Below are 13,115 nucleotides of genomic sequence, written 5' to 3'. Positions count from 1 at the left end.
GGGTAGCTGCTGTTAATTTCCAATCCATTCGTGAGTGCTTTGAGTGACTTGATCTTTGCAATCAACCATGGAATGTCAAAGAGAAGAAGTATGCAGTTGTTGCTGCAAATTTATGGATTTTATGGAGATTACGCAATAGCATTGTTCTGAGATGACGTCAATTAGAAGAAACTATTTTTGATAATATTTGTCATTTTCTTTTTGCTGTTTAGTTCATAGAGGTCATAAGCCTATTATATGGGAAGATTGACTTTTTTATCTTTTGTAAACTTTGTAATCTTTGGTTTTTCTCTTCTAGCTTCTTGTTACAAAGGTTTTAGTTATATAAACTGCCGTAACATGTTTATGTATCATTTAACAGGGCCGGTCCTGACATTTTTAGTGCCCTGAGCGAGTCGGAAAAAAAGGCCCTTGGTAGGCCGATTTGAGCAGGACCGGTCCCGAGAATTTAGAGGCATAGAACAAGATGAAAAAAAGGCCCGTAAGCCCTAAGTAGTAATATAAGTATTTTTTAAAAGCCCTCCAAGTCTTGCTAGAGTGCTAGTGGACTTTGAATTTTTTTTTTATAGAGCATTTGATTGTTGTTTTTAGACCTATTGTGTTTCGTATTCGCTGGTTCAATTATGTTTTCATACTTATCATGTTTCTCAAATTGTGTCTGTACATATATAAAAAAAAAATGGAGCCCCTAAAAATTATGGACCATGATCGGTGGATCACCTTGCTGCCCCTCCGGGCCTCCCCTGTCATTTAATTTGCAATTATCATCTTATATGATGTTTTTACTGACATATTGCTTAGTAAAACTTTACAAAAGTTTGATGACATACTAACAACTGAGACAAACATCTCTTACGTTGGTCACACTATGTGCATTATATTTATAATCATATAATTGATGTAAGATAAAGATGTGCATTATATTCTCTTTAACAAAATTCAAGGTCATGTAATGTACATCAATATTATTTAAAATGATATACATCATTACAAATGTACAAAATATGTTTCAATCGATATTATAAGGACTAACATAATTATTTGCATCATTTAAAAGTATGGCAAAACTTTAATGGTATAATCTCGCGAATTTGCCGGTTATAAACTAGTAATAATAAAAGTATGGCAAAACTTTAATTGTATAATCTCGCGAATTCGCCGGTTATAAACTAGTAATAATAATAATAATCACATAATTAAGTAATACGGAATGATGGAAAGGCGAAGAAAAAATATACGTAATATAATAACATGATAATAAATAATATAGTAATAATATTATACTAAAATATAATTATAAATAAAATAAAAGTAATAATAAAGAAAAAAAAAGACATCATAATTATTTAATCATTATTCAACCGGGTCAAAAGATGGTTTTTTAATCCTTTTACCCTTGATTTTTTTATGTATGCCCTTTATAGTGAAAGGTGTTTTACATGATATTGGGGTGACGCACGAGTTCTCGATGTTCGAGATTTACATGTTATGTGAATCCAGTGTACTCGTTTATATGGGGATTTCTCGTTAAAAAATCTACAAAATAGTGGAAAAACAAAGAGATAGAAAAAGAGCTTTTACATACCGGAAGGTGTGAATTGATGTTGGCCCAAATTTTTAGATTTAGAGCAAATACATAAGGTAACAAGGCCGAGATAGATAGTCAAATTTGATTGAACTAAAGCTATTGAGCCCATCAAATGATAAATGTTGTGTACAAATGTTTCTTTACGCTTTGGGCTGACAAGCAAACTGCATAACGTCTTTAACTCTCGTTATTTACTGATTCGAATTAAATACAGAGTTAGAGCAGTTCATTAAATTATAGAGTGGCTTTGGACGAGACCAGAGTCTCAAGTGTTGCCTTGCTTTGGCTCGGTTTTGTTTGGCTTGCCCCGGCTCCTAGTTGGTTTCTTTTGTTTAGATTGAGCTTGAGCTTTCTTCTCCTTTGTTTGTTTGTTGGACTTTCATCATTGTGATGAAGTGCTTTTGGTTTATATTTTATATAAGGGAAGTGATCCGTACACCACCAGTTTTTAGCCGTACACCACCAAACATGCATTATGATGTTGTACTGTACAACACTGTAAAACTTGTTTGGTGGTGTACGGCTAAAAATTGGTGGTGTAACAATCATCACCCATTTTATAATAGCTTTTGGTTTATTGACTCCTTCACATAGGTTAAGAGGAATGCACTGGAATATTATTTAGGCGACATTCAACTCGTTCAATTCATTTGATGGTTTATGCCTTTTAAACTAATTCTTCCAAAAAACATATGTTTCGGCAGGGATATGCAAGCCCTGTGTTGACTTTGTCAACCCATCCAGTCGCACCCCGTATGCCACTGGAGCCTAGCGAAACACCTTCACCCATAAATCACCACAATATGCCAGCACCCAGATTCGAGCATGCGTAGTCGTCATTCTTCCAACACTTACATATGTGGGACCAAGGGATCACAAGGGCCGGGTACCGTTGAAGCAATGCTTAGTTGGTAACCAATTTGAAATGGTTCTGCCTTTTTAGCTATGATTTATGAATTTATGATTTAACTATTTTGACACATTAAAGATGAAGCATATATCCCAAGTGTACCCATTCACAAATGATACATAGATCAAAACAGATGTCACAACAAAATCAACACACTAACCCCACCCGAGTTGAACACACAGCTTGATAAGACAACGTTATGGTAAGAAAAAAAAGAAGGTGAAATCAACCACATACTCGAGAGCTTTTAGATTTAAAGACAAACAACAAAAGATCCTTATGTGCATAGATTCCATCTTTATGGTCAAAAAGGTGCAGCTTCTTAGTGCTAAAGCATTTGGATCTTTTAGGATCAAATGGCTATTTCTTTAACAAACTATCTGCGATTATGGCCAAATGGGTACCTAAACAATGCGTCAGAAGTAAAACAAGTGCAAGCCCTATGACATTTACCAAAGGTGTGAGTTGCCATTACCACAATTTTTGAGATACAGAGCAAATACACAAGGTAACGAGACCATATATAATTGTAATTATTGATCTTCGAATCCGTTATAATGTTATTAAGTTAAAAAAAATTCTTCTTAAAATGGAGAAATTTGGGTCAAATTGAATTGAATTAAAATTATAAGCCCATCAAATGAGTTATGAATTGAGATAGCCTTTGCACTTCCATAATTCTTGTGTGCGAATGTTTTTTTTTTTTAGGTTTTGCGACGACCAGCAAATTTTTAGGGCCACATGTGATGTACATACGTCACTACAGTTCCACAACTTGAATGCATGTCATGGTTTCATTTCAAGTACCCTTGAGTAGGTGGTCTAACATAAGAAGATTTCGACCACACTCAACTTCTTCACTCTCCTAAAAGATTGCAAAATCTGAGTACTTGAATGGTCGGAAATTTTTAGGAAGTAATCGACAACTCGAAAAGCACTCGGGGATTGAATGTTGATCAAGTTTGACTTTAACCAATTGAATGATTTTTGATAATCTCTAGTTTTGACCGAGTACTCAGTAAATCCCATTGACTGCTAGTCGACCGAGAGTTGGCCAAGTTTTAAAAGAGGTCTCGGCCCAAACTTTAAACCAAGTACTCGCCAAGTACTCAACAAATTTTCCCGAGTTCTACAAGACTACAACCATGTTGGCTTAAACATGAATGACACATAGACGACCATAATGGTTAACAGACAAAACACTTTCACTACACGGTTAGTTTTTGTACCAAGTTCATGTCAAGTTGGGTCGGTTTTAGTAACATTTAGTTAACTCCTTCACATAGGTTAAGAGGAATGCATTGGAATATAATTTATGTTATAAAAATAATCATTTGTTATTGACTCTTCACATAGGTTAAGAGGAATTGAACGCATTGAAAAATAATTTAGGCCTTAAATAACATTAGTTATTGACTCCTTCGCATAGGTTAAGAGGAACGCAATGAAATAGTATAATTTAGGCGACATTCAACTCGTTCATTGCAATTGATGGTCATGCCTTTTTAAACTACAATAGGGGAGGTAACCAATTTGAAATGGTTCTGCTTTTTAAGCTATGATGACACCTTAAAAGATAAAGCATGACCTAAGTGTACCCATTCACAAATAATAAATAGATCAAAACAGATGTCACAACAAAATCCACCCACTAACCCCACCCCAGTTGAACAGACAAAGCTTGATAATACATGATAAACTTTATGGTAAGAAAAAAAAAAGGTGGTGGTAAAATTAACCACATACTCAAGAGAGCTTTTAGATTTAAAGATAAACAACAAAAGATCCTTATGTGCATAGGTTCCATCTTTATGGTTAAAAAGGTACAGCATCTAAATGCTAAAGCAGTGGGATCTTTTAGAATCAAATTCCTATTTCTAATAACTATCTGCGATTATGGCAAAATGGGTACCTAAGTAATGTAAAAAAGATAAACAAGTGCAAGTCTTCAACATTTAGTCGAGAGATTTTATAGTCTTTTACCTGAAAAAAACAGATTCCTTTTACAAAAACTAGTCTGCAAACTCTGCAAATATTTAGTTGCTCACTCAACTTAAAACTGTAGATATGATGGCAATGTAAAAATCAAACACATCTTCTCAGTCAACTTGAGCGCATAGATGATTGTCACACGTATATAAAATTAACATAACATCTACTCTGATTTCCCTTTTGAAGACATCAAATCATGTTCAAATAATCCCATTATTATTATCAATGAGAAATTTAGATTAGGCTAATATACCACACTAACGGCATGTTTGGGACTACATTTTTAACAGATTATTTGATTATATTTGATTATCGCATTCCCAAAATGTAAATAATTATCATGGATAGTGGATGTTTATGCCTCCATCAAGGATTTAATGTTTAACACATTGAGGTAACTACTAAAGCATAGACATACTAATTGTGAAAGACAGGGCTTCCAACAATCTGCTACATCCATGATCATTACTAGGATTCTTAAAAGTAAATTCTAGTGAATCCTATTAGCAGACCTTTGTAGTATGAGCCCACAAAGGAAGAAAACATGCAATTCTAGACAACGCAAAAGGCTGTTTAGATAGCTCCAACCAAGGCAAAATTGTAACTTTGAGCTTTGTTGACTAGAGAGTATTACGGATGTGCATGTATTAGCTTCTACTAGAAATACTAATCAAAAAATGATGGAACCACCCTTAAAAAGGATGCTGAACTTCACAATTTTAGCAAAATACTAACTTGAACTTTCTACACATTCATATCAGCAAGAAGACATCTAGGTAAACCAAGTCTTGGAACTACACCATTATTATACTTTAATACATTCATAATAACCAGTACATTATACCTCAATCTTTTAGCCCTCTTTAAAAACATGAAAAGCATTCCCCTCTATTCCAAGTAGATTGCAATCCCATCTTTCAATAGTTTCCACTTCTATATCAAATCAAATTAAACAACAAAAAATCGGAAAAAATGAATTCGAGAAACCAACCACTGAAATGATCATTAATAAACTTACCATTGTTGTAGTATAGTAACCCCCTAATAGTAACAGGAGTGGCGCTTTAAACTCGATACGAATCGCCCGAAATCCCAACCAAATAAAGTCCTGGAAAACAATTCTGCATTTTTGCAGAGAAAAAAACAGTTAATCAACACATTATACAAATCATAAATCAATTAGCTATACATAATCACATTGATTATTATCTTACATCAACATGTTTCTGTGCAATTTTACTCCTTTTTTTAGGTCGTCTTGCAGGTTTTGATCCAGTAAACGCATAAACATCTTCTTCAATTTCTTCCCTCGACAACGAGATCCACAGCCTCCGTTTCTTCATCATCTGATCGTCGTTCTCCTCTGCCGTCGCCGCCGTACCGGCGACAGCAACCGGACCACCTCTCGACAACCTCTCCGACTTCGCACCACACACACCGGAAGCCACACCATTACCGTCACCGGCACCGATAACTAACCTCCTAGGCCTCAGATTCCACGGCTTAACGTCTCCGTCAACCGCCGTAACAACATCAACGTCCATTAACTTCTCACCGATTTGGTCGTCGGTGTTGTTGTTAGGTTCCGTGAGTTCAGTGGTGCGGTGACGAGAGCGATGAGGTTTCCGGCCGGTATCGGAGTCGATGCGAGTGTTAGGGTTGGAGTGACGGTCACGGCGACGGCAGTGGTTGTTGATTGGGATACGTTGTCCCCATTTTAGAAAGGGAAGTGAAAAATTGTGAAGGCGTTGATGATGCTTAGCTGGAACCGTTGTCATGGTAGATACAGATACAGAGCTAGAAAATGATATAAATATATAAATAATAGGTTTTGTTTAGTGAGGTATGATTATGATTGTAATCGTAAACTGTAATTTGTAATCTGTAATCTGTAATCTGTAATAGTAAGAATAAGAACCCTATGGAGAGGATGAAGGAGGAGGAGGTGACGGAAAGAAAATGGGGAAATAGGAGTTTGGTGGTTGTATGTTGTTGTGCATATAAAACCATGACCAACACATGACTGTATTTTACAACAAAGGCCTTTTTTTTTTTTTTTTTTTTTTTTTTTTTTTAAATTTAATTTCGATCTCAAATTTAAATTTATTGTTCACAAATAAAAGTAAAAGATTAACAATTCAAAAAATATTATTATTATTATTATATACTCTATTGTAAAAATTACTTACAATTTTACTATTTAGATTTGTGTGTAACATTAACATGTATAAATTATGAAAAATAAAAATTACTTAATTATTTTTTGTTTATAAAAATAAGTAATTAATTTAAAACATATATTAAAATGAAATAGTAGAAATAAAATAGGAACGAGAATAATCTTTTTACTTTTTATTTTGCAGCAAAAAAGAACAAAACTTTGGAATTATAGGTTTAAATATAATAAAATAGGTCTTTTCTATTCAAACTATAACTTTAATTATTTTAATGAAATTAAATCAAGAATACTTAATTATATTATTTTGTGTTTGTAGATTACTCGTATTTAAAAATAATTTTATATACTATCAAAAGTCGAATCTTGTATATGTTGTTAAAAAAATTCATTTAAAAATGTAAAAGGATCCAAATACTCTTATATTTAGAGAAAACTTGAATAATAAGGGAAAAGGTAAAAGGGTTGTCCCTGTTCGGGTTACCTGGGAGAACGAGTAATCCGATCACATATTCTGATGTACGCAGCTTAACAGGATTACTCTCTGACTGTTTTCAATTGTTTTCTGGCCACCACAAATATTCATCCTAAACAAGATTCGAACCTGTGACCTCTTACAAAAAAACTCAGTGCCCCAACTACTGGCTATTTTGTGCGGATTTAACATACATTAGGTGGTCTGCAAAGTTGTTTTTAAATAGGAGTGACCTACAAACACAATTTTGATAAACTTTTATAATCTCTCTGTATATAACCCCTTTATTTAATCTAGGAGTGAATTCAAGGTTATCATGGTGGGGAACCTTTAACCCCATGCACCCTTTGGATGCCAACTGTACGCGGGTCAGCACAGCCCCGGGCAAGTGTGGTCGGAACCAACCCCTGTCTCAGCGCCTAATACAACTGGTGGCCGAACCGAGATTCGAACCTTCGCCATCTAGGAGTGAATTGCCAATTGACTAGGTCAACTGAGCATTTGCGGGGCACCCTGGCCACCCAAGCTATGCCCGGATAGTCACATATCATTTGCTTATCTTAAACGTCTTATATATTTGGTTAAAAACAATCCCTTAAGATCCAATGTTTAGTAACATTTGTTTTTTAGGTTTCATTTGATATGGGATTGAAGAATTGAAGATGAGTGTTAAGAAATTTCTGATTTTTATATTCTGACGTAAGTGCTACAGAAATTTTTGGCTACAAGTGAAAATGAACTATAAAAAGGAAAATGTAAGGACCACAACTTTACCGATGGGTGGTGGCTAATAAAAAACCTTGAGAATATGTGTGAGCATATATATATATATATATATATATATATATATATATATATATATATATATATATATATATATATATTAGCCTACTAGTTTGTAGCTTGGGATAAACTTATCATTATACTAGAGTTTCGTATATATGCATATACATATGTACATACTGCACGACTTCATGTTAGTCATGTTCTTTTTCACTATAAGATATTTTCAACAAATTACGTTTGACGTTAGTGACTAAATTTGCCAAAAGAATGCTCAAAGATTGAAAATATTGGTTGTGTCGTTTGCAATCATCGTGTGAAATATATTGATCATGTCATGATTTCATGCTGATTTCACATGCATTATACCTAGGATTCTGTGACGACCCGAAAATTTCCAAACAAATTCAAACTTAACCTTTATATGATTTCGACACGATAAGCAAAGTCTATAATGATGAGTCTTAAAATTTTTGGAACTGTTTAGATGGATTCAGTTAACCTTTGACTGTTCCCAACGATTCACGAACGAATGTTATAAATAAATATGTATGTGTATATATATAAATATAATTATAAGTGTACATATTAACTTAAATTAAATACAAACAAATCATTTAAATTGAATTGAAAATTTAAAGTAATATATATAATAATTAAGTTACTAATAAAATGAATATATTATATAATTAGTAAATATAACATAAATAATAATGTATAATATTAAGTACAAGTTAAAATATAGTTGATATAATATTATTACTTTTTGTGTTATTATTAAAATAAATATATTAATATTAATATCAAAATTAATAATAGTATGATATAATTATGAAATCATATATGTATAAATTATTAGATTATTATTAGTATTGTTAATATTATTATTATCATTTGATTTATATTGTTAAAATTAGTATTATGATCAGTGTTACTAATAATATTATTATCATCATTTTTTTATCATTATTTTTATTATATCATTATACTGTTATTATATTTACTTTTATTATTATAAGTATTTCTATTATTATTATTAGTATTTTGATTTATAAAATTAATAAAAAGTATTATTAATATAATTTTTATTAGTTAGAATTATTATTATTACTTATATATATTTGCTATTAATATTGATTATATACTTTATAAATACTGATATAATATATATACAACTATATATAACAAATAAATAAATAAAATACAGTTATAATAGATATGTATAATTATATAACAGATAAATTAATAAATAAATAAATACTGCTATATATATAAATACAGGTATTTATATATAAACATTAAACTAATTAGTTAATTATATATAATTACTGTTATTATACGCATGAATATCTATCTGTTCTTATTATATTTATTTCTGTTAAACCCGTGATCAATAATCGATCATCATCACTAGAATACAATTAAAACACTGCTCCAATTGTTGAATTAACATCCCCTTAATCGTCATATAATTCTGGTAGCTGTCGTAAATAAAAAAATAACACAGAATGATAATAAACCGAATCATTTTTTTCTCTCTGTATTTTCAACTTTTTGGCCAAAAATTAAAAATTTAATCAATTGTAAAAATCTAATATTGCAGTTTTGTTAGTCATCATTCGTTCAATCTTTCTGCAAATTTTCAAATGTTAATTCGCGAAATCAAGGATGAATTTGACAGTCAAAGTTTTTAATCAAAAAGTCAATTTAAGTGTTCATGGAGAAATTCGAATTTGTTATAGTGTTTTGTGTTAAATTGATGATACAGAAAGGTTCTAATAAGGATTTTTAAACTTTTTCATGTTGAAAGCTAGGGTTAAAACATTGTAAAATTTCGAAAGTCAAAATGAGTTCATAACGGGTTCAGGAAGTTGTCTGTTTTTTTTTTTTTTTTATTTCGATTAATTTAAACAAATTAGCAAATCGTTTCTGTATATACCTTAAGTCATAAAACAAATCAATTAACTCATTTTAATTGGGTTTGATCCTTAATTGATTTTTGGTTTGAAGAAGATGATGAGGTGTGAATACGGGTTATAATTATATGGGAATGGTTTTAATTCATAAAAACATAATTGGTCGAGTGGTTTGGAGAGTTGATGTTGTACTCGAGGTCGTGGGTTCAATCCAGGCTGTTGTCAATGTTTTTTCTTTTTCTTTTGAGGTATAACCTTTATTATTATTATTATTATTATTATTATTATTATTATTATTATTATTATTATTATTATTATTATTATTATTATTATTATTATTATTATTATTATTATATTATTATTATTATTATTATTATTATTAATATTGTTATTGTTATTGTTATTATTGTTATTATTAGTCTTACAATTATCATTATTAGTATTAGTATCATAGTTATAAGTATTATAAATACTATTATTATTATTATTATTATTATTATTATTATTATTATTATTATTATTATTATTATTATTATTATTATTATTATTATTATTATTATTAATACTAGTATAATTTATAGTAATGTAATTAATAAGATTATTATCATTATTATTAGTATTACCATTAGTACTATTATTATCATTTAAAAACTATTAGTATTATCACTACTAACATTATCATTATTAGTATTATTATTTTTATTATTAACAGGGTTATGAACATATCCATAATTTTTATATTATAAAATTTATAATAAAAGTTGATAGAGCAAAAATTATGAAAATTGTATAACATTAAATTATAGGGACTATAGATATAGGTTTAGAAACTAAACATAAAGTTTATGGTAAATCTGATTATTATTATTATTAACACTGCTATTATTATTATTATTATTATTATCAATATATTATTAAAAGAATTTATCACTTTTATTAAAACTATTATTCTTACTAAAATTAACATTATCATTAAAGTTAATATCTTTATTAAGATTATCATTATTAAGATTAATATTATTATTAATAATATTACTATCAATATTACGACTATCACTCTTATCATTTTTAGTATTATTACAGGTAAATATTTTAATATAAAGATGCACTGCAATAATATTAATATTACATATCATTATATTTTTATTATTAAAATGATATTAACTAAACTATATAAAGTATCAATTAATACATAAATATATATTGTTATCATATACAAACCCTACTATAGATTTTTAACATATTAAAGAATGATAAATAATAATTATATAAGATATATAAATTAAATATATTAAACTATCTATATCTATATAACATATAATATAACAAATATATTATCATTAATAATATATATAAATTTGCCCGATTACTCTTACATGTATATTAACAAATATACAAATGATATAGGTTCGTGAATCCGAGGCCAACCATGCATTATTCAATATAGTCATATGTATTTTTACTACAAAATACAGTATGGTGAGTTTCATTTGCCTTTTTTACCCTTTATATTTTTGGGCTGAAAATACATGCGCAATTTTTATAAATGTTTACCAAATAGACACAAGTAATTGAAACTACATTATATGGGTGAATGATCGAAGCCGAATATGCCCCTTTTGCTTGGTAACCTAAGAATTAGTAAACCGATCTACTAATTGACGCGAATCCTAAAGATAGATCTATTGGGCCTAACGAACCCCATCCAAAGTACCGGATGCTTTAGTACTTCGAATTCGTTTTTATCATGTCCGAAGGATTTCCCGGAATGATAGGGGATATTCTTATATGCATCTTGTTAATGTCGGTTACCAGGTGTTCACCATATAAATGATTATTTTTGTCTCTATGCATGGGACGTATATTTATGAGAAATGGAAATGAAAATCTTGTGGTCTATTAAAATGATGAAAATGATTGATTATGATAAACTAATGAACTCACCAACCTTTTGGTTGACACTTTAAAGCATGTTTATTCTCAGGTATGAATGAAATCTTCCGCTGTGCATTTGCTCATATTAGAGATATTACTTGGAGTCATTCATGACATATTTCAAAAGACGTTGCATTCGTGTCATCGAGTTCATCAAGATTATTACTAAGTCAATTATAGTTGAATATATTATGAAATGGTATGCATGCCGTCAACTTTCGATGTAATAAAAGTTTGTCTTTTAAAAACGAATGCAATGTATGAAAAATATATCATATAGAGGTCAAGTGTAACGACCCGACTTTTTCGACTCGCTTTTGTGCCTTGTGTTTTTACGAAACTGCGTATTTGTGCGTACTGTGCTATTTTATACTCTGGAATCTTACTACACGTGGATTACTTTCGTTTATATGTTAAAACGTGCCTTTGAGTACGTAGGTTACTTAACTTGATCACCGGAAGCCTTTATGACTGTTAGTGTCACTTGACGCTTCGAACTAACTGCGTACTGTGTACACGTTTAACTTTTGTCGTAATCGGAATATTATGACTACGAAATATTGATTGTTATTTTATAATAACAATTACTTGGGTTTTTGGATGCTTAATTACGCTTAGTAATTTTCTTATGCTTACTAGTTAGTCTTGTTGGACTTTCTACCTTGTTGGACCTTAGCCCACCCTACTCTAGTTAGTGGACTATTTAATTAGCCCAATTATAAGTAACTAGTGACCTATTTATATGTAAGACAAATGCCCATTTATTAGAGGGAACATATTAGCATTTTTGTCAAGCATTATCCTTAATGTTGCATGGGATTCCAACATAAGCACCAACTTTAGACAACCATTAACCAAAAAGCAAACTTGTCTCCCCTTTTGTCCCCCCCCCCCACAGGCTACGGTTTTGAAGGCCTCCCCACACCCCATTCACCTATAAATACAAGCCTTATTCCACTCATTTTACACTTGCTCTCATTTGCATTTTACACACACTTACTCTCTAATTCTTTCTCTAGTCTTTCTTTCTCTAAAAAGTATAAGTATTTGATTTTTTCTTCTTCTTCTTCCCTTCCCTTTCACGAAATCATCATCATCATCTAAGGGTCTAGCTTTTTAGCTTTGATCTTGATTACATCTTGTAGATTCAAACATGGATTTGAATCCTTCAAGAACATAGAAGATTCAAGCTTTCTAGCTTTAAATCTTCACCTACTTTGAAGATCTAAATCTTTTAACTTTAATCTTGTTATTTTGCTATAAAGATTCAAACTTGTGTTTGAAATCTTCATGTAACTTAAAGATCCAAGCTTTATACTTCAAGATCTTCAAGAACAACC

General features: G+C 30.5%; 1 protein-coding gene across 2 annotated transcripts; it reads right to left on the bottom strand.

Moving 5' to 3' along the window:
• Positions 1-5,185: 5,185 nt before the first annotated feature.
• On the bottom strand, positions 5,186-6,466 carry LOC139891731 (uncharacterized). 2 transcript variants are annotated; one of them, XM_071874720.1, is made up of 3 exons: positions 5,705-6,466; positions 5,509-5,611; positions 5,186-5,404 (listed from the first exon to the last, which is right to left on the bottom strand). In XM_071874720.1, the coding sequence occupies exons 1-2, from the start codon at positions 6,266-6,268 to the stop codon at positions 5,555-5,557; spliced, it is 621 nt and encodes a 206-aa protein (XP_071730821.1). In that variant the 5' UTR covers positions 6,269-6,466; the 3' UTR covers positions 5,186-5,404; positions 5,509-5,554. The 2 variants fall into 2 exon arrangements, with proteins under 2 accessions (XP_071730821.1, XP_071730820.1); XM_071874719.1 differs by having other exon boundaries at positions 5,187-5,423.
• Between the last annotated feature and the right edge of the window lie 6,649 nt (positions 6,467-13,115).

The sequence above is a fragment of the Rutidosis leptorrhynchoides genome, chromosome 2, assembly GCF_046630445.1.
Source record: "Rutidosis leptorrhynchoides isolate AG116_Rl617_1_P2 chromosome 2, CSIRO_AGI_Rlap_v1, whole genome shotgun sequence".
NCBI classification, from domain to species: domain Eukaryota; kingdom Viridiplantae; phylum Streptophyta; class Magnoliopsida; order Asterales; family Asteraceae; genus Rutidosis; species Rutidosis leptorrhynchoides.
Note: the sequence above shows the minus strand (reverse complement) of the source record. Positions and strands in the feature narration are given on the sequence as shown.